The 27,144-nt window shown below is 51.8% G+C and overlaps 1 protein-coding gene across 4 annotated transcripts in view; it reads left to right on the top strand.

Annotated features, from left to right (window-relative positions):
* ADAMTS14 (ADAM metallopeptidase with thrombospondin type 1 motif 14) overlaps positions 1–27,144 on the top strand; it is an 87,278-nt gene that overhangs the window by 4,181 nt on the left and 55,953 nt on the right. For all 4 annotated transcript variants that reach the window (XM_007963156.3, XM_038009105.2, XM_038009104.2 and 1 more), the window contains exon 3: positions 23,785–23,941. In XM_007963156.3, the coding sequence (XP_007961347.2) occupies positions 23,785–23,941 (157 nt within the window). The remainder of the gene's footprint in view (positions 1–23,784; positions 23,942–27,144) is intronic.

Below are 27,144 nucleotides of genomic sequence, written 5' to 3'. Positions count from 1 at the left end.
AAGTTCCTGAGAGCGGACTTTGAGAAAGCAGATTGTCAGGGCAGCTGAGGGAGCCTAAGGCCTTGTCAGGTGTCCGGGCTAAGCCTCCGCTGCCAGCCCACTTTGGCTCTGTGGCTCTGTGCCACAGGGACCCTTGGTCACTCCGCTGGCTAGAGCTATGCCATGGCCACAAGTTTTGGTTGAGAATCCCAAGTGATGTCAGGAATCATCCAGGGATACAGTATCCATGCAGATAGAGAGACAGAAAGTGCTGGTGCAAGCCTGCAGTTGAACTGAATTAGATGGTGAATTCCTTCTAAGGTCATCACACAGGTGGGCCGTAAGCTCCTCAGTGACGGGGCTGGGGCTCCTGCTTCTCTGACTGCCCTCCTGAAGTGAGGCACAGAGGAGCTGCTTATACATGCTGAGAACCTAAACTAAGGATGACCGCCACCGACAATAAGTAACTGCCCGCCCCCTTTGCATCCTGAAAACCTCCCTTGTCATTGAACCAGCTCAGCAGCCTGTTGACAAGTAGTAACTGACCGCTAGGTGCCACAGGGATCAGGGCCATGAAGGGCCCTGGGCTAGCACTCCTGAAGCACGAGCACATGCTGCATGGTGTAGCGTATATGGTGACAAGTCATCATGCTCTGGTTTTGTGGGCTGGCAGATGGTGGAGGTGGGGCTGTTCGGTGGGCCTGGGGCTGGACATTCCTCAGAGGGTGTTGCTGATTTTCGGTGGCCTCTGAGTAAATGTTCTCCTTAGCTGTGTGACCTTGGGCAAGTCACCCCCATTTCTGAGCTTTACTCTTCTCATTTGTCCAAAGAGGGGCTATACTTGATGTTCCCTGGAAGATGGGAATCAATTCTGTGTGGCATTTGCTGAAGCGGGATCGGGTCTCAGAGACTGTCCAGGTACAGGCTTCTAGAGGCTTGCTCTGTAGCTGGTACAGAACTGAGGCTCCAGGAAGTGACTTTCCTGGGTCCCCCACCCCTTGGCGAGGGGCAGAAATGGACTTTACTGGGCTGAGCTTCAGGCTGGACCACAACATGTACCCTGGCTGTTTCCAGAGGCCAGTCCTCCAGTCCAGTATCTGGACGCCTCCCCCTCCAGGCCCTGGGAGTGGTACTCCCTGACTGCCTTCCACTGGGGCTGCCAGCACAGAGGTCACCCCAGGCTGGGATTCCTTGACTTTCCGCCCACTCCAGGAAACTGCTCTGTGTCCCATGACAGCAAGGGGCTGTGTCCCAGTGACCCAGCTGAGCTCACCTTTGGACTCAAAGACCGTGGTGTAGCATTTCTGATAAGATTGAACTCTGCATCTTTACAAGGTCTCTGGATTTTAATCCCATATTCTCTAACATCTCAAATGCCAAAGTCATTCATTTCAAAAAATATGTACTGAGTGCTGACCATGGACAAGGTCCACAGGGAGATCATAAAAAAAGAAAGTGACACAGATAATGACAGCAACAGTAACCAGTCCTTCCTGTGGCCCAGACACAGCATGCATGTGTGTATGTGCTTTTATTAACTCCATCCATCTGTAGATGAGGAAACTGAGTCATAGGCAGAGATACGAAGAACAGATAGCTTCCATTAGCACAGGACTTTACAGTTTACAAACCTCTTTTGCTTCCTTCAATCTTGTGAAGTGTGTTTGCAGATATTGTTATTACTCCTGCTTTGCAAAGAGTCAGGTCCCTGTCCTCGAGGAACTTGGGTGCCATGCAGGGGGAAACCTACCAGTAGTTGCAACATTCACCTGGTTTTCTAGAACACAGTGGGGATGGGTGCTCAGTAAATGAGAGTGATTGTTTTCTTTAATGTCAGAGAAGGTGACATCTGAACTGGGCCTTGAAGGATGAGTAGAAGTTTGCTGGGGCCAGAGGGTGGGGAGGGCCCCCTGGGCAAGGGGAAGAGCTTGAACAGGCTGGTGGTGGTTGGACAGAGGAAGGAGAACCCTGTTAGGTGGGGCTGGGAGTGGACACTGGAAGACACACTGGGCAGGGGGCTTGGTCTTACCTTGAAGGAAGGGTAGGATGGAAGGGGGGGTGGGACAGGGATGTGGCGGCTTGCTCTCTTGAAGAGGCTGGGCTGGGAGTTGAGAGATGTGGCTTTGTGTTTCTGAGCAAGCTGGCCCCTTCTCTGGGCCTCAGTTGCCACCTTGGTGCATTAAGGAAGCTGGAATGAGTAAGCTCAGACCCATTCCAGCTCTGGCATTGCTGCTTTGTGGCATGGGGCTGACCTTGCTGGAGTTTGGAACCAGGCCCCAGGCCCCTGTAAACCTGTAGTTGACGGCTCCCTCCTGCATTGCGGTTAATTCATGCCTAACAGTGGGGTATGGGATACTTCATCTTACTTCTCACCCGCTGTTCTGGAGGGCCTTCTGTGTGTCCTAGCTGTGGGAGGGGAAAGAGAAAGATTCAGGAATGAAAAAGCAGGGCCCTTGCCCTGGAGGAGTTCGTAGGCTAATGGGGACCCAGATATAAAAGCAAACTTGAGAATCCAGTGAGAGGCAGCAGGAGAAGGACCCGTTTAGTTTGGTTAGGGCACCTAGGAAGGCTCCCCGGAGGAGGCAGCAATTGCTCAAGACTGTTCAGACATTGTAAACATGAAAGATAGTGCCAGGCTCCTGACCGGCAGAAAGAATGACCCAGCCAGTCCTGAGGATATTCAGGGACAGGAAATAAGGGATGTGGGGGCGGGGCCTGGTCCTGCCTGCAAAGTGCTTCCTCTGGGGTTGGGAGCAGCGAGCTTGGGATGTTGTTAGACTTGAGAGTCCCAGACTGGGAATGTGTCCAGGTATCAGCAGTGACCTGATGGGCCACTCTTCAGAGCCACTAACACTCTGCACCTGGGAGGAACATGGGGTGGGGACCAGTTCTTTGTGGATCCTGGAGAAGTTGTGGCATGCAAGGATGGGGTCGGCAGAGTGGGGTCCCTGCTTCTAAGCGGAGCTGCATGCTCACTCTGCCCATCTAGAATCCAGGCCACCAGCCTCCTGAAGGGTTGCTTCTCCTACGGCCATCTCTGCCTCCCTAGGTCCTGGGGCCTGATGCCCTGTGACGGGGTGATGGGGGCTTGGCTGCAGCGTGTTTCCCCCTTTGCCTTCAGTGCCTCTGTGAGTCAGGGCCTGGCGTGGAAGCAGCCACACGTGTAAGATTTGTCACCATCTGGTTCTGTTTTCCACTCTCTGCAGATCTTGCATTTTTGATGGGTTATACGGAGTAGACCCTGGCAGACGGCTTTGGGAGGGATGGGGGAGGCTGCATCCCAGCCCAGCTGCTCACCACTGAACACGTCACAGAAGCTCTTTGAGCACCTCCCTTTTGTCTTTAAAATGGGACTACAATGTAATATAGGGTGGGGCTGGGGGAGTTGAGAACTTCAGGGTAAGGGGCCTCTTTATGGGAGGCTGAAAATATTCCAAAATGATGGCAGTGGTTACACAATTCTGTGAATATACTAAAAACAATTACAATATGCACTTTAAGTGGGTGAATTATATGATATGTTATATCTCAACAAACCTATTACTGGCTGGGTGCAGTGGCTTATGCCTGTAATCCCAGCACTTTGGGAGGCTGAGGCGGGTGGATCACCTGAGGTCGGGAGTTTGAGACCAGCCTGGCCAACATGGAGAAACCCCGCCTCCACTAAAAATACAAAATTAACCGGGTGTGGTGGGGATATCTGTAACCCCAGCTACTCAGGAGGCTGAGGCGGGAGAATTGCTTGAGGCGGAGGTTGCAGTGAGCCAAGATTGCGCCATTGCATTCCAGCCTAGGCAACAAGAGCGAAACTCTGTCTCAAAAAGTAAAAAAAATAAAAAAATAAAATAAATAAACCTGTTACTAAGAGCACCTGGCTTATGGAAGGGCCCCATGAAAGGTGGTGTTCGTAGTTCCAAGGAAATAGTCTAGGTTGGGGGAAGGAGCAGGATGTGCTCACTACAGCACGGACCAGCTGTGAGACCTCGGGTGAGCGTCTTCATCTCGCTGTGCTTAAATTCCTCATCTGTAGGAAGGGCAGAGGAACAGTTGTCTATGGGGTTGTTCAGAGGATTAAATGAGATAACGCAAAGTGCAGGACGTGGTTTATGGCAGGGCCTTAAAAAATGGATAAAAGTCTGCAACCTCCGCCTCCTGGGTTCAAGTGATTCTCCTGTCTCCGCCTCCTGAGCAGTTGGGACTACAGGTGTGCACCACCGTGCCCAGCTAATTTTTTTATTTTTAGTACAGTCAGAGTTTCACCATGTTGGCCCCACTGGTCTCAAAATCCTGACCTCAGCCTCGGCTGTTCCACCTGCCTCAGCCTCCCAAAGTGCTGGGATTACAGGCGTGAGCCACTGCACCTGGCCAATCATGATTACTTTGTAACAGTAACTATTAATAATGATAAATATTACAAATACCATCAGAGTCCTTTACTGCAATGATATATTATATCATTGATATAATATATATCATAAAAATATATATAACACTGGTGTTATCCCCTTGGCCAGGTCCTGGGGATGCAGGGATGAAACTCACCCTCTGCCCCTGTACTCCAGGAGCCCATGGTTTAAAGGGGAGGCTGAACTGCGCAGTAGACAGTAAAAAGCAACACAGACCATACTAAGCTTCGGTGATTTGTGGGAATACAGGGAAGCATAGTGCATACCAGGGGTGGCTTGGAGGTGAGTACTGAGGAGGAGGGGTGCTCAGGGAAGGCTTCCAGGGTAGGGGACATTTGGGCTGGGTTTTAAAGGATCAGTAGGAGTTTTCAAAGCCACGGAGTGAGAATTGCAGTCATTCTGTAGGGAAGGAAATCCTGTGTCTCCGCAGGATTCAGGAAATGGCAGGTCATTTCAGACCTCCATGGGAGATGGGGAGTGGTGAAAATGTAATTGGAAAATGTCAACCTCACCATGGAGCTTGGCCTTTTTCTTGCCATCAAGGGGAGCCATGGAGGTTTGTAAACAGGAGTCACATCAGTGTTTGAGAAAGCCACTCATCCTTCCAACTCGATGCTGGTGCACAGCAGACTTGTCTGTGGCTTTCTGGTCTCCTGTGCCAAACAGCTGTCCTTGCCCCGGGGGCTGCTCTTGACTGGCTGGATGAGTAAGTAGGCGTCCTGGGGGCGCCTTGGGAAGCCACAGTCAGGCTCCACATTCCAGCTTGTTTTGGAGGTGTGGAGTGTGGAGGCTTGGAGTCTCACTGTGACCGATCCCCTCCGAGACACCCAGCAGGCTTGTCCCCTTACATCTTGACCTGCAGACCTCCTGCCCTCACACGTGTGTGCCTAAAGACCCTGGGAGGGGCAGGGGGTACCAGAGCAACGTGTCTGACCCCACGTTGGTGCAGGCCTTGCTGCCTTGCTGACCTGCCTCTCTAGCCTTATGGGCTCCAGCTTATAGACTACTGTCCCCACCCCTGCCCTGCCCAGGCTGGCCTGCTCTCGCCTCACTTTTCAGCCCCCTGCCTTTGCTGTGCTGTTCATACCTTCCCTGTCCCCTCACTTGATGTATCGCCCATTTCGACTACCAGTTCCTAGAAATCAGAGACTGTGTTAAATGTGTGCATTTCCTGGAGCATCGAGCATAAGGCTGGGCCCCTGGGTTGGAGGGGCAGGAGGTGGAAATTTCAGATGCACCAGGAGTAAGTAGGTAACAGAAGAAAGAGAAGAGGACCGGGTAGTCATAGGGGTGGTGGGATTATGGCAGACGGGAGAGGAGCTGCCCACTCCTGTGCCACTCTGATATTGTAAGAGCTTTGAGTATTTTAGGAGAAATGGGAAATATGGATTTTTAGGTTTACTTTACTTTTTAATAAGTGTTCAAATTCTTAAGCCATTGTATGAACCAAACCCAGCAAGGCGGTTAGCTGGAGGCCTTGGGTTGCTTGTGAGCTCAGCAGCATGTGCTGGGGTGAGTGTGACCCTGGAACCAGACCGCCTGGACTGAAATCTCAGCTCTGCCTGTTATATGCGGTGACCCTGGGCAGTTAGCTCACCTCTGTGTGGTTCGGTTTTCTCATCTGTAAAGTGGGGATCATAATAGTAATCACTTCATAGAGTTGTCATGTGTGTAAAGGGCATAGTGCAGTCCCCAGTACACTCAGCTGTTGCTATTACATGGTGTGGATTATTGGTTGGTTGAGTCTACCAGGTCTGAGGGGATGGCGGCAGGAAAGAAGTCAAGAGCACCCCATTTACCATCCTGCCGAACACGGTGAAACCCCGTCTCTACTAAAAATACAAAAACATTAGCCGGGCATGGTGGTGGGCGCCTGTAGTCCCAGCTCTCAGGAGGCTGAGGCAGGAGAATGCTGTGAACCCAGGAGGCGGAGCTTGCAGTGAGCCAAGATCAAGCCACTGCACTCCAGCCTGGGCGACAGAGCGAGACTCCGTCTCCAAAAAAAAAAAAAAAGAGTATCCCATTTTCTGGCTTCCACTCCCAGAGGTGTCTCTGAGTTTTCAGTGGGGCACACACTGAAGTGGGGTGCTGGTCCTGGCCTCAAGCCTGTTAGTTTTCTCAGGGTGCACCTTGCTTCTCCCTCAGTTTGCTGCTGGCCCTGAACATTTCCACTTGTAATTCCCAGAGGCGCAGGGCAGAGTGTGGTCACCTGTGTGTCCTCGTGACCCAGCACCGGGTCTGCTGGACAACTGTCTGGGTGAGGAGGCATAAACTCCTGTTTTTGTGTTTTTAACCCCAGTTAGATGAGGGGACAGCATCTGTCATCCTCTCCGTGGCTGTCTGGCCATCTGCTCCTAGGCCAGAGGTGGTGACCGCTGAGGCACGCACACTGCCATTTGCCCTCCTGTGCCCTGGCAGGCCCTGTAGGGCTGCTGTGGCACGCTGTCCCCGGGCCTCACACCCCCCTGCATGTGCTCACACAGTCACTCTCCGTGGTCACTCTCCTCGGGCCTCACACCCCCCTGCACGTGCTCACGCAGTCACTCTCCGTGGTCACTCTCCTCGGGCCTCACACCCCCCTGCACGTGCTCACGCAGTCACTCTCCGTGGTCACTCTCCTCGGGCCTCACACCCCCCTGCACGTGCTCACGCAGTCACTCTCCGTGGGCCGACCAGGCGTGCAGGGGAAACCCGTTTAACCTCCCCGCCCTCAGCACTCCCTTCGTGAGCAAGTCTCTGTCTTCAGGGTGCACACCCTCTCTGAGAGTGCGAGCTGGTTTCTCATGTTTGCCACTTAGATAACCCAGTTTACTGGGAAATACTGGGTACCTCTTGGCAATTCATGTTTGCAGCACACGAAACAAGAAAGGGACTCTTTGGAGAGAAAGGGGGCTTCTCCTGACCCGCCTGCCAGGGTGACTGTGGGTCTTCAGTGCGGAGAGAGGAAGTCACTGCTTCCTGATTGTGGCAATGTGAGGGCCTGGAGGACACAGAGGGACTGTGGTATGCATGGGAGTGTCTTGATCCCAGCCAAATCTCAGGAGGCGGGCAGCACAGGCTCTCCTGGGGAAAAAGGCAGGGTGGGGAAACTGAGTAACTATCAGTTCTCATTCTTGTGTAACAAAACAGTCTAAAACTTGGAACTGAAAACAACATTGTGTCCTTCCTCACAGCTCTGTGGGTGGGCTGGGAGGATCCTCCCCTGCCTGCTCCCAGCCCTGTTCACTTGGCTGTGCTCCGCTGAAGGGTGAGCTGGGCTGGAAGGCCCAAGCTGGCTTCTTTTACATGACCAGCATGGTGCTGGCTGTTGGCCGGGCGGCCTCAGTTCTCTCTGTGGCCAGTCATCCTCCAGTAGGCAGTCTCAGGGTAGCATTCCAAGAGGGGGAAGGTGGAAGCTGGAAGACCCCTTGAGGCCTAGCCTTGGGAGTTGCATGTAGTAGTTCATTCTTGCACTGCTATAAAGAAATAACTGGGGCCGGGTGCGGTGGCTCACACCTGTAATCCCAGCACTTTAGGAGGCTGAGGTGGGTGGATCATGAGGTCAGGAGATCGAGACCATCCTGGCTAACACGGTGAAACGCCGTCTCTACTAAAAATACAAAAAATTAGCCGGGCGTGGCGGCAGGCGCCTGTAGTCCCAGCTACTCGGGAGGCTGAGGCAGGAGAATGGCGTGAACCCGGGAGGCGGAGCTTGCAGTGAGCCGAGATTGTGCCACTGCACTCCAGCCTGGGCGAGACTCCATCTCAAAAAAAAAAAAAAAAAAAAGAAATAACTGGGGCTGGGTAATTTAGAAAGAAAAAAGGTTTAATCAGCTCACAGTTCTGCAGGTTGTACAGGAAGCATAGTGGCTTCCGCTTCTGGGGAGGCCTCAGGAAGCTTCCAATCACAGCAGAAGGCAAAGGCGAGCGAAGTATCTCACATGGCGGGAGGAAGACAGAAAGGAGGGGGATGCTACACACTTTTAAACAACCAGATCTCACTCACTGTCACAGTAACAGCGCCAAGAAGATGGTGCTAAACCATTCATGGGAAACTGACTCTGTGATTCTGTCACCCCCTAGCAGGCCCCACCTCCAACATTAGGGATTACAATTTGAAATGAGATTTGGTGGGGACGCAGATCCAAACCATATCATGGCATAAGGTCACTTCTGCACATTCTGCTGGTCAATGCAAGCCATAAAGCTGGACAACATTTTCCAAGAGTGGGGAAATGGACTCTTCCATTTGAGGGAAGGAGTGGTAAAGTCTCATTGTAAAGAGACTGTGCACAGAAACAAGAGGACCGAATGCAGCCATCTTTGCAAACATTCTTCCACATTGCCCCTAGGCAAGTGATTTGACATCTCTAAGCCTCGGTTTATGTATCTGTAAAGTGGGTGTCCTTACCTTGTAGTTTTGTAGGTCAGAAATTATGCACTTAAAGTGCTGCCACAGTTCCTGGAACAATAAAAGTTAGCATTTCTTCTTATTGCTAATGTCTTAGAATAAATAAGGAAACTGAGGCAGGATCCACAGCAGGTGTGTCTCCAGCTCTCTGGGCGCCCATGCCAGGGCTCTTCCCCCTGCTTTCCAGAGGCCCTCTCCTGTCTGGGCTGCTGTCTGTCTGAGTGGAGGCCCAGGGCCTGGGTCCTGGGTCCTGGGTGGTTTTCCAGTCCTCCAGCCAGTCTGATCTTGCAGTTTTACCTCCCTTGTCTCCTCATAACCATGCCTCACTGTCTGCCTTGGATTAATAACTTATTTATGATATGGAATAAAAGCCAGACATCACCTCACTGCGGCTCCTCCGGAGCAGAGCCGGCCTCCCATTCCAGCAAGGGCTGGTTTTATTTTTCTTCCTCTGTGTCTTCAGGCACTGGCTGGGGGGAAGGCGGCTGGGGGCTGTTCAGCAGGCTGGTGAGAGTGATGGCTGTGCTTGCCTCTGCATCTGCCTCCCAGCCCCAGGGTGGTACAGGCCCAGGGTGGGCTCTCAGTGAGGGTCCAGGAGATTCCACATTCCCAGGCACTGCAATGGAAAGTTCCCAAACCATCCACCAGGCCCAGCATTCCATGTTCAGCATGTGGGTCTTGCACTGCTTTCAAAGCCCTAAAAACAACAACAGTGGTAACATTTACCTGCTGCTTCATCCTTAGCAACACTAAGGAGGTCCCTGTCAACATAAGCTCAGGCGCTTGCAGATACCCTTGTGTTATGAAAACCTGCATGGATTCCAGCTCAGCATAATTTCCACCATTCACCGTGACTTTGGCCTGAGTTGGAGACAGCTGTGGCTGGAAGAGGCTTTGGGGGCTTCTAGCTCCCTCTTCATTTTCCAGCAGAGGAAGCCGAGGCTCAAGTTGGGGAGGAGATCCAGGGTCATGGAGTAGCAGGTGAGTGTCAGGTGTCAGGGCGCACAAGGACCAAGGTTCATTCCTCCCAGGCAATGTTCCTCCAGCAGTTCCAGGCAGCCTCTCCTGTCAGTGGAAAGACCAAGTGTATGTGAACAGAGACTCAAAGTCGTAAACTGTGTGCTGTCCCCTGATACGGTAGCTGTGGCAACAGCTTCAGCATGATGAATGCTAAAAGTGATTGGTCTAATGGTGGTGGGGGTGAAGGGGCCGGGAGTACTGCGTAGAGGTGTTTATGAGGCTCCCACTGTGACGGGGAGGGCCGCTCAACTTCTCATGTCATTGTCTTCCCTGAAACTGGGAGGCCAACTAAGAAAAACAGACGTCAATGGCCCAGTTAGTGGGATTTGATGCTTGAACGGAACCTTCTGGTGTTTCTCAGACTCAAGCCACCAGTGCTGCTGTTTTATCCATTTTCAACATATTGGAGGGGGAGAGGGCTGCTGTTATGTACACATTACTCGTCATGGAACATTTAAAAACCCTGCAGTCTAATTTTCTTCTGCTTTCAGTAACACGGCTGATGGGGCAGTAGAACAGGCCCCTTTTTAGAGAAATGTCTGGAGGTGAGATCGTTTGTTAGAACCAGGTTGGTCTGAATGCAAACTCTATTCCCAATGGGTGGCTGAAGGCCTTTGTCAGCCTTTGCTTTTAAGCCAGCCACATATTTACACCTTTGATCTGTCCAGAAACAGCCTGTCACTTTCCCCTCCAAGCCACACTCACCCCCCAGGCAGAGGTTCACATCCACCCCTCAAGGCTGGCAGGGGTCCACACTCAGAGTTAGCTCCTCCAGTTCGAAGAGGCCTGTGTTCCACAGCCTGGCCTACTGCTGGCCTGGGTGCATTGTGCCTTTGAGATATCACTTCATAATTCATAGTCCCTGCATAGGGAGATGCAAGGTAAAATATGCCGTCCCCTAATCCACGGCCACAATTTTGGGGAAGTGGACCTCTCACAAGGGTGGTATACCCAAGGGAGTTTGATTTAAGGCCTGACCCAAAGGATGCTTGTTTAGCATGGTTTCATTCCAGAGTCAGTTGCACAGCATCAACCGGTTCATCCCCCTGAAGCTCATGTCTAGAAGCGGGAAAAAAATACTGGGACAGGGACAGAGCACCTGCCAAGAGCCACTGCCATGGAGCACAGAGGAGGGAGCAGTGATGGGGTGGCCTTTGAGCTGGGTGAAGGGGGCATTCCCAGTGGGGTGCACAGCAGGGGCGAAGGCACGGAGGCCCGTGGGAACTGTGGCTCTGGTACAGAACCTGTCCTGTGTGGCTCCAGTGTGGGGATTTTTGTTGCTGGTAATTCTAAAAGGGAAACACACAGCATAATAAGAATAACCACCACTGGGGCAGTGTGAGCCACCTCCTGTCTCTCCCAGATGGTGGCATTCTCTTCCCTGCACTCCCTTGCCCCTGCAGTCTGTTCGCCAACAGCGGCCCGGGCAGTCCTGTTACAATCCGAGTCCTCCGTGGTTCGCGGCACTCCTCAGGGAGAAGCCAACCAGTCCCTGGGCCGCCATTGCTTCTCCTCACTGCCCTCCCTGAAGGGAACATTCCTCCCCAGGGACTGCCAGGGCCTGCCCCTCAGACCCCTCAGGCTTTCACTCGAATGTCACCTTCGGACATCCTCCCTGGCAACCGTATTCACAGTTTCAAGCTCCAATCCTTTCTCTTCTCCATGGCTCCTTCCACTTGGTATGTCACATATTTCTAGTTATTTATCGCCTGTCTCCACCCTGCTATAGAATGTTAGCTCCATGCAAAGAGGAATTTTTGTCTGCATCCCCAGCACCTAGATCAGGGGCTTCTCAGTCATCATCTGATGAATGAATGAGTGAATATGTGCTATTGCAGGCAAGGGTTTAGGAGAAGCAAGTTACAGAGACGTAGGTGAACATGCGAAGGGAGGGGGTCTGGAGAGGGGGTCTGGTGGCTGCAGTGTGGGCATTTGTGCTGCTAGTGCCTGGCAGGTGAACCGTCAGAGTGCGGCCAAATCTGGAACCTGTGCTAGTGGTGCTGGTCCCTGGGTTAAGTACAGGACCACACCACCTGTCTGGGGTCTTCTGGCCAATTGTGCTTCATCTGCTCCTTCCACCCTTTGCAGAGGAGACTGGCCAGTGATACCTGGAGGATCATTGTGTCATTAGGAGTCACTCGTGGGGCTAGAGCTAGCCTGGCATTCTCCCGTGCTCACCTGCATTCTGGAGGGAACCTGTCTCTCGGCCGCTGCCAAGCCCCTCATCAGTGGCTCACTACAGACCAGGCTGTGTATCAGATGCAGTGATAAACATTTACGTGCATGGTCTCACGTGGCAGACATGGTTTAAAACTAGTCAGCGACCCCCTGGGCCAGGCTGCTGTAGGGCTCATTCAGAGGGGAGGCCTGGCTGGGACAGTGACCTGTCGGGCCCTCTCTTGGGCCTGCTTTCCACTGCCAAGGGTGTAGCACCTTTCCTGGTGCTGCTCACTATCAGTTGGTGTGCGTCTGAGCAGCAGGGTTCAAACTGCAAGGCCTCCATGCAGGGTGCTGTTCCTCCACTCAGGGCCTGGCAGCCACACCGCCTGCTGGCACTTGAGGGCTGCTTCCTGTCTCCTCATCCCGGAGCCATGGCTGCTGCCAGCACTCAGGGCCAAGCAGCGGCCAGGCAGAGCTCCTTCGCCGAGCTTGGTGGGCTATGGTGGTGACAGAGAGGGAAGCCTCAGAGCCGTGTGGCTCCTGGGCACTGGGGAATGGAATCTGAGGGTGGCTGCCGGCCTGGCAAGGTCTGCTCTGAGTCTGGATGGGCTCCAGAGTAAGGGGTTTGCAGCAGAAGGCAGTCTCTGAGCACCTACAAGTCCTGCCTCTGGGCCAGGACATCTGCCTGTTGGCAGGGGAACAGGAGTAGAAATAAAAAGTGACTACTCCTCCTTTAAGAACTTCAAGCTTTTGGTCGGGCACGGTGGGTCACGCCTGTAATCCTAGCACTTTGGGAGGCCAAGGTGGGCGGATCCCTTGAGGTCAGGAGTTCAGTTGGTCATGGCCAACATGGTGAAACCCCGCGTCTGCTAAAAATACAAAAAATTAGCTGGGTGTGGATGTGCGCCTGTAGTCCCAGCTACTCGGGAAACTGAGGTGGGAGAGTCGCTTGAACCTGGGAGGCAGAGGTTGCAGTGAGCAGAGATCGTGCCACTGCACTCCAGTCTGGGGACAGAATGAGACCCTGTTAAAACAAAAACAAAAACAAAAAACAAAAAACAGAACTTCAAGGTTCTCATGATCTGAGCAACTCTGTTCTCCAAGGTGCCAGAGGACAGAGCTAGTCATCACCTTCATCATCAACATCAGCACAGAGGGACTACTAATAATTGTCCTCACTCTCTGCACTATGGACCCCCAGCTTGGATGGCTGTGACGGCATTGACTGGTCCTTGGCCACTCAGCAGGTCACAGCTGCTCCCTCTACCTCCCAGGCTTCCCCCACCCTGGATCACTTGTGGTCTAGATGGCCCTTGGTCATGAAGTAAGAGGTGTGCAGTAACCCAGCCCACTGGACTCCCCCGGCCCCCTCTCAAGGAACGTACTTATTGTACGCTCATTTCTTCTCTTACTTGCCCATTTCTGGTGTTACGATGAACACACCTGTGCTGCTCTTGCTCTCTTTATGAAACACGCATGACCACTTAAATGTCGCTTTTCATGCCATTCCACTGTTTGGAAGCCTCCAGGGTTTGGATGAGTGTTTCTCAGCCCTGGATGCATGTCTGAATACCCAGCAGCTTCCAGAATGCACTGACTCCTGAGCCCCACTCATCGAGTGTTGATTTCATTGGCCTGGGAGGTCACTGTAGTTTTGTAAATTCCCCCAGGTGATTTTAATGACTGTCTAGGGTTAAGAACGGCTGCTGTTGTCTCCTGGAAAGCCTACTGTGTGTCAGGTCAGTAGCTGGGGTCAGGTCTTTCAGGACCAGAAGAGTCAGGCGGAGGAGGGAAGGAAAGGAAAAGACCACCACTTGCTGTGAACCCGGCTCCAGGAGGGCCATTTCCCATGCCTTATTTCATCTTCTCATCCACTCTTTGGTTTCAGATGTGGAATCTGAGGCTGAGAGAGGGCTGGTGCCGCTCAGCTGGGAAGGACCCTGCTGGGATGGAACCCCAAGTGTTTCCCTCCCCAGCGAAGCCTCTACACTACTTTGCAGGGAAGTTGAATGCCAGAAAAGGAGGGATACATTATGTTTGTTTCCCCTTTTTTAAACTTTGTTTAGGGAATGGGAGTTGATTCTGTGTTCATTGTGGTAGGCACACACTCTGTGCAGAATAGGTGTGCCTTTTGAGATAAGGACATCATAGAAAAGTCAGAAAATACCTAAAAGTTTAAAGAGAAAGAAACTGCCTACCATCTCATTGCCTAGAGACAATTCCCTAACAGATGGGTATGTTTCTGCCCAACCTTTTGTCTGCAGGTCTTCTTTTTCACCTCTAACATCATCCTCTACCAGTCCCTTTTTGGGTGGTAAGGACTTTTCCCCTTAGGACGTTCACCACTGGTATTCTTTTTTTCTTGAGGACTTCTTTCCACTTACAGGCAGGAGATCTGGGCATGTGTGGTAGTCCATTTTTATGTTGCTATAAGGAAATATCTGGGGCTGGGCAATTTATAAAGAAGAATTTTAGTTGGCTCATGATTCTGCAGGCTGTACAAGCATGGCTCCAGCACCTGCTTCTGGTGAGAGCCTCAGGAAGTTTGCAGTCATGGTGGGAGGGAAGAGGAACTGGCATGCCACATGTGGGGGAGGTGCCACACACTTTATGCAACTAGATCTCGTGTGAACTGAACGAGAACTCACCACCAAAGAGATGGTGCTTAACCATTCATGAGGGATCTGCCCCCAATCACCTCCCACCAGGACCCACCTCTAACACTGGAAATCACGTTTCAACATGAGATTTGGAGGGGATAAACATCCAAACTGTATCAGCATGTCAAAGCCAGGCCATTGCAGAGCCAGGAGCTACATACAAACCCTCCTGTGGTTCCAGAATGTCAACCCCAGCACTGATCCTGTGGGTTCCCTTCCTGAGCCACTGGGGCTTCCAGGCATATTTCAGAGTGACAATGGTGATCATGAGAATCATGGCCGCAGATGCAAACACTAACATGGCCCTCGTGGCATGCTTGGGACCATCCTAGGTGACTTAGGTATATTGCTTTCTCAGAACAGCCCTACAAGATGGTTGTGGTTATAATCCTGAAGCACAAGGATGTTAAGTAAGTGTTCCAACATTACATGATCTGAGAGTGGTAGAGCCAGCATTTGAACTCAGGAACTCTCTGGCTCTAGGATCTCTGCATTTACCCACCACATTGCTTCTCCCCTGAGAAAGACTTTTGCTGCAAATGCACTGAGCTCAGCAAGACCTCAGTAGCCTTTCACCCAGCATCTCCCAGGGTGTGGGGCCTGCAGAAGTCATGACCTTGGGAACTGTGGCCAAGTGGTCATCCCAGATAACTGTCTCCAGCTGGCGGAGGCTCTCTGCTTCCTGGTGTTTCTTTGAGCCTTTGGCTTGTTGTGGCAGCACTGATGCTGCTGGTATGGGGCGCCGTGCAGATGTACGTGGCAGAGCGTGCCAGTTGTGGACAAGCCTGGCAGCTTTCAGCCCCATCCTCCAAGAGCTCCTTCTTCCTGCCTGTCCCCAAGGCTGCAGCTCAGTCTGAATCAGCTTTCAGACTTTCTTTGGCTTGGGCCGAGGACTTGGCAGCCCCAGCCTCCAGTAGAGCTCCTGTGGCTTGAGGCTTCCACATCAGGTTTGAATTAGATGAAATCTCAGCGTCGGCAGGCTTTCATCCCAGCCTCACTGACTCCCGCTTCCGTGGTAGCAGGCAGTCTGCGTGCCACATGCGTGTCGTCTCTGCATGAATGTCTGCTGGAGTGTTTGTCGTCTGTGTGAGTCACCCCTTTGTGTGTCCTCTCTGTGCCTGCGTATCATCTCTGTGCATGTTTCTCGCCTCCGTTCATCCATGTTATCTTTTTAATTAATAGCTTTATTGAGATATAATTCACATATCATGCAATTCACCCATTTAACATATGCAATTCAGTGGTTTTAAAAATTATATTGACAGATATCTGCAATCATCACTGCAGTCAACTGTAGACCATTTTCATCGCCTAACAAAGAGACTATGTGGCCTTTAGCTATTCACCCCCAATCCGACATTACCCCAGCCGCTGGCAGTGACGAATCTACTTTCTGTCTCTGCGGATCTGCCTATTCTATTTGTATGAAGACACTTCATACAAACAGAATCATGTAATATGTGACCTTTTGCATCTGGCTTCTTTCTACTTGGCATATTTTCAAGGTTCATCCATCTTGTAGCATATATCAGTACTTCATTCCTTTCTATGGCAAAATAACATTTCATTGTATGGCTATATATATACATATATATAGTGTGTCCATTTATCCATTGACGGGCATTTGACTCGTTTCCATCTTTTGACTACTAGGAATAATGTTATGAACAACTTTTTTTTTGCGTGGGCATGTGTTTTATTTCTCTTGGGTGCTTACACTTTGGAAGTGGAATAGCTGGATCATGTGGTAATGCTGTTTAATCACTGGAGGAGTATTGCCAGACTGTTTTCAAAGTGGCTGTGCTATTTTACATTACCACCAATGTATGAGGGTTCCAGTTTCTCCACGTCCTTGCCAACACTGGTTATCTGACTTTCTGATTCAAGCCATCCTATTTCTTTGTGGTTTGGATTTGCCTTTCCCTGATGACTGATGATATTGAACATCTTTTCATGTGCTTACTGCTGTTTGTAGATCTTTCTTGGAGAAATGTCTGTTCAGATCCTTTTCCCACTTTAAAACTGGGTTGTTTTTTAGTGATTGTGTTGTGAGAGTTCTTTACATACTCCAGATACAAGTCCCTTATCAGGCGAGGAGAGGCTGGTCTCTCATGTCTTTTTGCACCCCAACCTCACCCCGATCAAGCTCAGCAAGCAGTATGTGCTTCATAAACACTTAAGGACATGTTGAGGGAGGAAGAGATCTGGGTCACTCTGAAGAGTCCCTGCAGGAGCCGTGGTTCCAGGGTGTGGGGGTGTGAGGGGTGGGGCTGCCTCTCCTACCTGCCATGAATCAGAGACAACAGCCCCGGATGACCCGTTAGAGGTTCTGGCCACTGCAGGTTATGTAGGGTGTTGCTTTCAGCTGAACTGACTGATGGACCTGCCAGGGTTGGGGGACTTGAAAAGACCTAGATCACTGAGCCTGTCCCTCCTCCTTGATTTTGGGGTAGAGCAACTGGGAAAAAGGCAGTGTCATTTACTGAGATGGGGAAGACAAGGGGAGGAGTGGGTCTGGAAGTCAAACTTAGAGTTCTGCTCCGAAGTTTGAGATGCCCAGTGGAGATCCAGTCTCTATCCAGGAGGCTGTTGGATAATCATAAAGGAATTCCAGGAGGAGCCAGGGCTGGGGATGTAAACTGGAAGTCATTTGCAGCCATGCAGTACCTAAAGCCATGGACCTGGGGACGTGCCAGGGAGAGCTGATGATTGCAGGAGCTGTGTGAGACCAGGACAAAGAAGTGATTGCTGGCCATGGCCATGTGGTAGTCACAGGTGAGCAGTTTCCAGGAAGTGGTGGCTCTAGAAGGCCACTTGGGGTGGGTAGAGGAGAAGCCAGGGGGCATGGAGGCGGTGAGTGTAGACAACACTTTCTGCTGTGGAGGGAAGCAGTGACACGGGCAGTGGTTGGGCAGGGATGGGAGGTAGGGAGTTTCAAAGATGGGGGACACTCGAGTGTGCTTGGATGCGGATAGTAATGATCTTGTAGAAAGGAAAGCGTGATGGAGCTGGAAAGGGGGTGCTAACTGCAGGAGCTGAGTCCTTGAGGAGGTGACAGAGAGGTGATCCTGAGCACAGAGTGGAGGGGGGGCACATCCAGCCACAGAAGAGGAGAGGGGGCCCAGCTGTGGGAGGACACTGGCACTGGCACAACAGGGTAGTGGGAGCCTTGGAGTATGAGACTGGGGGTGAGGCAGTGTTGGGGGTCTGAGCCATTTGGGAGAGCTGGGACACAGAATGTTAAGCTGTTAGTCTTAACAGGGAAGTGCAGCAGAACCTCAGCTTCATGCTCACGTGAGATGAGCTGCTGATTTTAAGTGAGACCAGTAGGCACCTGTGTGCACGCATGGAGTAGGTGGATGGTTGGGCTGAACCAGGGTGGAGTAGCTTTCCTGGGACAGCAGAATGGAGGGAAAGAGGGTGAGAGAGTATGAGTGTTTGCAAGAGAATTATTGTGCAACTAGGCCTAGATGTCCAAGGTGGTGAGAACGGAAGTGAGGAAGTAAGGATCATATCTTGGAGGTCCTGATAAAATTTAATAATAACTGGAGCCAAGTGCTAGGGTTAGGTGAGCAGGGCAGTGGGGGAAGGGAAGGAGCCACCTGTGGTCGAGGTTTCTGGGTTGTAGCAGCCCATGTGGTCTAGCCAAGGAGTGTGGCTGGCAGTGGCTGGGAACAGTGCATGCAGATGCAGGTGGCCCTGTTGAGGGGAAGCGGCCACCCATTGAAGAATCTGGTGGAAGCCATTTCTGATCCTTGTGTGTATCACTCCAGCATCCAGTTGCTGGGTTTTCTTTTGTTTCCTACAGTGGAACAGTTTCAAGCTGGATTTGCTGGAGGCCCAGAACCTGAGACAGCATCAAGGGGTGTCCGTGGAAGTAAAGCCCTTGTGATAGAAGTTCCAGAACAAGTTCAGGCCCAAAAATACACTCTCCTTGGGAGGTGGTGGGATGATTGGCTAAGAGGTGGCCTGCTCTGCCACTTTCTCCTCTGGGGAGGCCCCAGATAGGGCGGCCTTGGAAGGAGAAAGGAGAGGCAGTCTGGCCCACCCCTCAGCTGGCTTCACTGGAGCTACTGTCTTGAAATGGACCTTCTGGGCATTTGGCAAAGGTAGGGTGGTCCAAGCAGCAGCAAGCAAGGGGACTCAGGATCCCCCTTTCCCAGGGCCTGCAGCTGTCCCCTGAGAGCCAAGCCACTTGCAACTGTCTGGACCCCAGGCCAGGTCCTTGCTCATTGACTCTGTACCTGGCACAGATAGAGCCCTGCCCGTGTCCCACACGTCTCCCAGTCCTTGGAGATCTCTTCTGTACTCCCCCTGGAGATCTCTTTGTTGGCTCCAGGTACCCTCGCCTCCCAGTTTACATGCACATACATGCAGTTTGGGAATAGATGTACTTTTATGTACGAATGTACACATACATACTGATTTCAAAATAATTTGGCCTCAATTACCTGCTATAATATTTGGGACCTTATCCTGATAGTAGACAGCTGTGGGTGACCCGCTGAACTTGTTCAGTTGTGGTTCACAGCAGGACACAAGGTGATTTCTAAGCCAGCACTCACCTCCCTAGTTGCCATGTGACCATGTCTTCTTTGGGTGTCCTGGGCTTACACCTGAACTTGGGGGCTTCCCCTGACGGAACCCATGCTGGAAAACGTGTTAACATGGCCTGGAGGCCTCTGGATGAAGAGGTAGGCCAAATGTGTTACCTTTGCAACCAAAACGATGTCATGTTGGAGAATCCACAGTCCTTCCCATCTTCCACCCTCACCACCATTCAGCCACACACCTCCCAGGGAAGGCACTTCAGAAACAGCCACATTAAAGGGAGTTTAGCCCAGTGGAGAGTGGTCAGATTTGTGCACTGGAGAATTTCCATATGGGGAAATTGGACAAGGGCCTATGGGTATGTGGCTCAATTGGATGTAATCAACGATTCTTTGTTTTAGTTTTACTGTGTGAAGAAACTTTCTAGTACATGTTTCCTATTTAACGTTTGTAAAAGAATAAGGTATAGGTAGAAATTCAATATGACTGACATTTATTTTCCATCCTACCAGAATTTATTTCTCCTTTTTTTCTTGATTTTTTATACAGAAATTTGATTTGATTTTAGCACTTTAAAATTAGCCACCACTTTTCAGAAATATAAACATTCTATAAATTGAGAGACGGGAGTACTTTAGTGAAGAGGCAGAAAGCCAGAAAGTTCTCGCTGCCAGCCTGTCTACGCTGTGTGGTGCCTGGTTTCCTGGCCAGGGCAGAGATTCAAGGGAACTTGGGCCAAACCTCTCATTGTGCAGACAGGGAAACCGAGGTCTGAGGGGAAGGAACCGAGCCCATCTTGCCTCCTGGTCTGGTGACCAAGCCTGCTTTCCTGTCTTCTCTGTCTAGGAGGAGAGTCTCTGTGGCCCAGGAGGAGCCCAGACCTGGATGAGAGCTGCCTGTCAAGGCCTGGGTGGGATGCACGCAATGGGACAAGGACAATCTCTGGGGAGGTTCCACCCTGACCCCTTGGGGGGCTGATGAGATCCACAGTCACAAAGAAATTTAGAAACTTATTTCTTGGATTAGGTAGGACAGGGCTTGGTTCTGGCTTCTTTGTCCTAAACAGTTTACTGGGATGGGGAAAGACAGATCCTTTAACCCTTTCCTGGGGAGAGGCCTAAGGGTGTGGAGGCTGGACCAGACCCAGGGTCCTGGGGGTTCCCATTCTGCTGAGAACAGTGAGGGTGTGATGAGGATGGTCTGCGTAGGGGTAAGAATCCTTTTAGGCTAGGTGGCGGGGGAGGTCACTTGGAGAGTGGGAGAGACTGTTTCTTTAATGGGCTGTGCCCTGCCCTTCCTTCTAATATCCTCAGTGAGAGGTGTGCTGGCCTCCATGGGAGGGTTTTGCCCAGAGGTGGAGAGTTGGAGAATGAGTGTCCTTGCTCTGCAAGGTCAGACCAGAGGCCCAGGGATTTGCAGGTGGTACTAGGAAAGCAATGTTTTCTTGCTCCAAGTGGCTCCTGAGGGCAGAAGCAGGCCTGGGGGATGAACCCACGTAATACAGTATTGTGGTTAACAGTGCTGACACTTACTTGCTGGGTGACTGGGCCAGTTACTTAACCCTTCTGAACCTCTATTTCGTCATCCATGAAATGGGTCTAACATTAGTGCCTACCTTATAGGGCTATAAAGATAAAATAAGACAATATATAATTATATGAGTGGCAGGTACTGTTGTTAATAACAGTGATAAGAAGACGATTTATAAACGATGGAAAGTAGGGAAGTGTGTTCATGCTGAATACAATGTTAGGAGTGTCCCTACACAGAATCTGTTACATCTTGAGGGAGGGAGCTCTCTGTCACTGGAGGCATCCAAGTAAAAGCTAGAGGTCTCCTAACTGGGGATGTTGGCAAAGTATAATGCTTCAGACTGGGATGAGCACGATGATCCTGAAAGGTCTGTAGCCCATGATTGTGGGCCAGAGGAAGGGGCGGGCTGGAAGGCAGTGGTTTCATTCTGGGAACTGTATCCCTCATATGAGGCACCGAGCCCTCAAGACCACGTGCAGTCTCTGGGCTGTGGGGCAGGGAATGCCAGGCTTCAAGGATCCTCTTTGTGGAGCCATTTAACCAAGCCCCAGAATTGGAGAGGGCCTTGACCAGGTGCCTGGTGTGTGGGAGGGGCTGAGTAGAGCCTTCCACTTCTTGCTCTGGAGAGTTTGCCTCTGCTAGGCAGCTTGAGAGGTGTGAGGGACTGAGATGACACAGGCCACTGCCCTGGGCCAGCCAGGTTTGTGTGCCCGTGACCTGGATGGAGCAGTGGCCTCTGACTCATGCTGTCTCTTGCTTGCTTGTTCCAGGGGTACAAGGGACCCAGGGGTCCCTCTGGGTATCAGACACGGGTGTAGAAAGGGGGATGGGATAAATCATGCAGGGCTTGGCTGATAGTTCATCACAGGCCCTCATGGCAACAAAGCTGTGGTAGGCCTTGGAGGCGTGTCCCGGGCCTGGAGCCACCAGCTGGAAGACAGGCCTCCCGTCGGGGTTCTGCAGGTGCACAGTGGCAGAGGCCCTTGGATTTGGCTACCACTTTTTGTCCAGGTTTGGGCTCAACCTCTGTCCCTGAGCCTGAATGCCCTGGTCCCCTCCCCACACTGTCCTTCCTGCATTTCCACCCTCACCCGGGGGCCTTCCCCTCTACCTCGTACGCTCTTTCCTTCTCGCGTCGGTTTCTTTTGCACCCTAACAATTTCTCCCTTCTGCCTGCTGTGGAAACCTGGGCTGATAGTCCCTGGGTGACCATATGACTCAGCCTGGATGAGACTGTGAAGGGAGAATCTCCTTGTCTCTGATGGCAGAGCGGAGATGTGTCTGCAAGGACAGGGGATGTATAGCTTGTCTTGGAGGAGGGAGGATGAAGCTGGTGTAGGGGGAACTGAGGGGAGGGATAGTAAGAGTGTTGGGTCTCTCACTTCCAGTCTTAGCCCCTGTCTCAGTGTGTCCTGGGGCTAGTACCTTCCCCTTCAGGTCAGGGGATTTGAGTTGAATTTCTAATCCTTGCAACCAGGAACCTGATGGATAATCATCCTTCAGGACCCACAGATAGCACCTCCTTTGGGACACGTGTCCACACTTTGTCATAGCACCGGGCAGGACATTGGCTGCCTTCAGCTCTTGGGCCTTATTTTTCTATTTCTCCCTGCCCATAGCAGGCACACAGTAGGTACAAAATCAAACTGCTCTGCATGGATGCATATGTGCTCAGTATAAGGTTTGACACTGATATTTTAACAAGCACATCAGAACTTTTGCAGACAATTGAGTGTTACCTGATAAAATGGTTACAGGGAAGCCTCAAATTTGTTCCAATAACGCCGTTTTTCCCTGGAACATTTCTTGGTCTCTTGATTGGGCCTGTTGATGAAGCCCAGAAGGCAACCGTCTTGATTTGGCTCCAAAATGATGCTTTCTGTTTGATCCACAGAAACAGCTAGAAGGGGCACAGAAAACGTTGGCTGCTGTTGGGGGCTTAGTGGTGGGTGTTCAGTCGGACTTGGAGGGGGCTCCTGAGATGCAGCCTCAGAACAGGAGGAGGTGGGAAGTGGATGGAATTGGGTTGTGTTGTCATTGGAGTTCCAATTCAAATGGAGAAGGTCCAGTGAATTTATAGAAACGCTTCCTTCATTCACTGCTTTGTGTTCACAGCTGCGCTCCCAGTCCTTGTTATGTAGTAAGCACTCAATAGATACTTGTTGAACAAGTGAAGGAATTCAACAAATATTTATTTGTAAATAATGCCTATTATTTTCCATCCACCGTGGTAGGTACTCTTAGTACTTTGTCGGATGACGTGGTGTGTGTGTGTATGTGTGTATATACACATGTGCATATGCAGACACACATACGTTAACCCACATCTAGTTGTATGTTTCATTGGCCCCTGTGATGACTGCCTTCACTGGGGGATAATAACACGTTTGCTGGGCTTTGCCATCATATATTTTTTTGTTTTTATTTCCAAGGCCAACACCTTATTTTTTAAGGGAATATTTGATGTAGGGAAACATTAGATGAAAAACACGCACTCCTGGCTCATTTACCGTGAATGAGCATTAGCTGCCCTCCTCCCCGCCCCCAAACCCCCATCCCGCCATGTGCACACCCATGTGCTTTCAACCTGAAATAACTGCGCTTCGTATTGAAGTGGGGGACCAGCACACCTTAGGGATACTGAGCCTTTGCCCCTAGGATTTTCCTGTCTGCCTCTAGGTAAAGCCAAACCCTTGTGATGTGCTTCGGGCTGGAGTGCAGTGCCTTGGTGTGTGTGCATGTGCCTTATGGCAGTGGCTTTTGTGCCTCTGCTTTTTGTAAGCAATAGAAGCTCTGATGTAATGAGATTTTATGCAGAGCCCCATGGATAGACAACACAGTAAAAGTGGATCTGCTTTGCTGAAAGGAGGGTGGGCCCCTTTGCTCAGCTTTCCTACCACCTCCTCCCATTCCCCTGCCAGGGCCTCATAGAATGTCATGGAATCCCAGGGCTCCTCAAGGCCCTGGAGGAAGAGCCTGCACGCATGTAGGGTCACATATGTGTATTTACAGATGCTTGCCTGTCGGCTGTACTGTGTTCACGCCTCTTCTCTCTCTCCCCCCGTGCTTGCTGTCCCTGGTTCAGGCGGGTCTCATCCGCACAGATAGCACCGACTTCTTCATTGAGCCTCTGGAGCGGGGCCAGCAGGAGAAGGAGGCCAGCGGGAGGACACATGTGGTGTACCGCCGGGAGGCCGTCCAGCAGGAGTGGGCAGAACCTCACGGGGACCTGCACAATGAAGGTAGGCTGTAGGTAGGGGCCTGTGCGCTGCTTCTCTCCCTACCTCTGGAGTGTTTCCCGGTAACTTCTGTCCTTAAGCTGTCCATGCCTGGCCTCAGTCTTCTTACCTGTAAAATGGGACTGGGCCACATAGACCTGCTGTACTGGCAGAGAGACCCCATTGCGTTCTAGGAGCTGCCTGTAATTGGCTGGAGCTAGGGGCCAGACGAGCCACTTGTGTCCTGAACTGTGGTCCCTGGGACTCCAGAGGTCTCTGAGGAGCTCACTATTTCTTCTCAAGGCTATTTCTGAGCCAAGGCAGAAGGTAGAATGCCTGCAGTGAGTTTTTCCCCCTAAAGTCAACTCAACTGTGTGGGAACCACAGGAAAGGAGTTATTAGGGCACCTGCAGGGAGGCTGCCTGGTGTCAGGCGTCATGGTCAGCTGTGTGTCCTGTAGACCATTTTACAATCCTATCTTCAAGTCTGTCTACTGCGTGATCCTAGGCAAGTTACCTAAGATCTCTGAGCCCTCATTTTCCTCATCAGTAAAGCAGAGATGATCCATGTCTACCTGTAAATGTTATATGTAATGGTGATGGTGTCTATGAAAATCCCAGTATAGGGCTTGGCATGTAGTAGGTGCTGGATAAATGGCAGCTCTCCTTACAGTATTATTAAGGGTAACTGCTGACGTGTTAGGGTGGGAACCCCCTGAGGGAAGGGGCGTCCCTGCGCCCAGGTGACCAGTGCAGGAGCCTACACACCAGAGGCACTCAAGACTTATGGTTGGGCAAATAAACTGGATGTGACAGGTGCTGGTCCTGGGCCCGTGGTCAGCTTCACAGTGTCACAAAGCTCCTTTGGCCAAGAAGAGATGAGGAGGCCATAGGTGAAATCTGGTTATGACTGGACCACACACACCGTTGTGCCAGCTCCTGTGGGATGGGGCTTGGCGTGAGAAATGCCTGGAAGCCAGTTGTCCCCACAGATGGTGTATCCATTGAAGCTCCAGTTGCTGTCCAAGTGTCACTCACAAGAGAGCCGTGGCACCAGAGCCAGAGGATTCTGCAGGCCTAAGGTGGGGAGGGCAGGGCTGGTGGGGCCTCTGAGCGCTGGTGAGGATTTCAGGGCACCCTTCCCTCCACCAGGGTTGGGAAGAGGAATGAGTCTCCGCTGGGCTCCATTTTTTTAGGCCAATTCTGAATCCAAAGACCATAAGGTCCCCTCTTTTAGGAAGAGATGTTGGGGAAGTCCAGCTCCAGAGCTGTGAGCCTGGAACCAGCTGCATCACCAGCCACCATGGTGGGCAGCTGGGACGCTGAGACCACTGAGCACATGGAGCTGGAGTTCAGACCCAAAGAAATGTAGCTGCGACTCTTGGCCCACACCAGGCTCCAGGGCTGGAACTCCAGTGAGGCCAGGCCCTGGTCCGTCTGTGGGCCTTCCTTAGAAAGACCAGGGGCAGGAGAAGACCTTCTTGGAAAGCTGTGACTTGTACTTCTATTTGAAGGCCGGTTGTGGGGCTGAGTCCCGTGTGGGGAGAAGCATTTCTAGGCACGCCTGTCTCCATTTCACATACTTGATTAAAGCCAGAGGCTTCAGTTTGGCTCTTTGGGTCTGGTTTTCCGCACACAGAGAGGTGCTTGGAGGCCTGGCCAGGTGCTCAAAGCCTGCCTAGCAGCCGGCCAAAGGCTTTTGGGGAATCTCCCTCAGACTGGGGACCTCTGCATCTCCACCTGTCCCCATCATCCACAGGTGTCCCTCCCCATGGTTCCTCAGACCTGGGCATCTCCTGGGTCTGTTCTCTTCTCCTACCCAGGCTGGGGGTCCTGGAGGACAGATGCCAAGTCTCCATCTCTGTGTCACTCGCAGCAGCAGGCCTGTCCCTGGAGGAAGGAGAGCAGGGAGGCATCAGAGGCTCCACTACACGGGTTTGCTTACTGGGCTGAGTCTGTGGAGGGGATTCCAGCCCCCTGCTCCACGGTAAGGGAGTCTGGGGTGCACCAGTGAACCTGGGGTGGAAGGGACAAATCCTCTTTGCACTCAGTAAGGCCACAGCTGCTGCTTCCTGAAAAGGGCGTGTGGGGGGACACACCCCACCCATATACTCATGCTCACACACTGACACAAACACACACTCACATACCTGTACACCCACACTCACACACAGACACACCCCACCCAAACACTCATGCTCACATACTGACACAAACACACACACACACCCCCATACACTCACACTCACACTCACACACTGACAAACACATACTTACACCCACCCACATTCGCACACCTGCTTACACACATATAGACCCCTCTACACACTCACACACTCTCACAACCCCGCATCTACCCATGCTCACACACACTGACACCCCCCCACATACACACCCCTTCACACACTCACACACTCTCACAACCCCACATCTACCCATGCTCACACACACTGACACCCCCCACATACACACCCCTTCACATACTCACACACTCTCACAACCCCACATCTACCCATGCTCACACACATTGACACCCCCCACATACACACCCCTTCACACACTCACACACTCTCACAACCCCACATCTACCCATGCTCACACACACTGACACCCCCCACATACACACCCCTTCACACACTCACTCTCACAACCCCACATCTACCCATGCTCACACACACTGACACCCCCCACATACACACCCCTCCACACACTTGCACACTCTCACACACACACACACTCATATACACACACATCCATCATGAACTCCAAAGAAGAGTTACGTGATCCTTTCCCAAGGCTCTGGGGAGAAACTGAACTGTTCAGAGTCCAGGGGAAGGAATTCCCAGTGCTGGGCCCCCAGGCTCGAGCTGGCCCTCACCCCACGGCCCTGCCTCGGCCCCTGAGGCTGTGCCCTGAATGCTCTCCTGCTCCAAGCGCTGGCCTCTCCTATTTAACCCATGGTCCTACTCTCCGGAACCCCGTTCCCACCCCCGATTCCCTCCTGAGGATACGAATGGGGTATGTGCTCCTGCAGCCGGAGCTCCAGCTCTCCTTGGGGCTGCCCATGCCAGGGACGCCAACCGGGCTGGGGCTCAGGGCGACTGCTTTACAAACAATTGAGATAAAATTCACCATTTTAACCATTTTGAGGCATACGATTCACTGGGTTTTTAAAACTATATTCACAATGCTGTGCAGCCATCACTTCCATCTAATTCCAGAACATTC

Source organism: Chlorocebus sabaeus, chromosome 9 (genome assembly GCF_047675955.1).
Source record: "Chlorocebus sabaeus isolate Y175 chromosome 9, mChlSab1.0.hap1, whole genome shotgun sequence".
NCBI lineage: Eukaryota > Metazoa > Chordata > Mammalia > Primates > Cercopithecidae > Chlorocebus > Chlorocebus sabaeus.
Note: the sequence above shows the minus strand (reverse complement) of the source record. Positions and strands in the feature narration are given on the sequence as shown.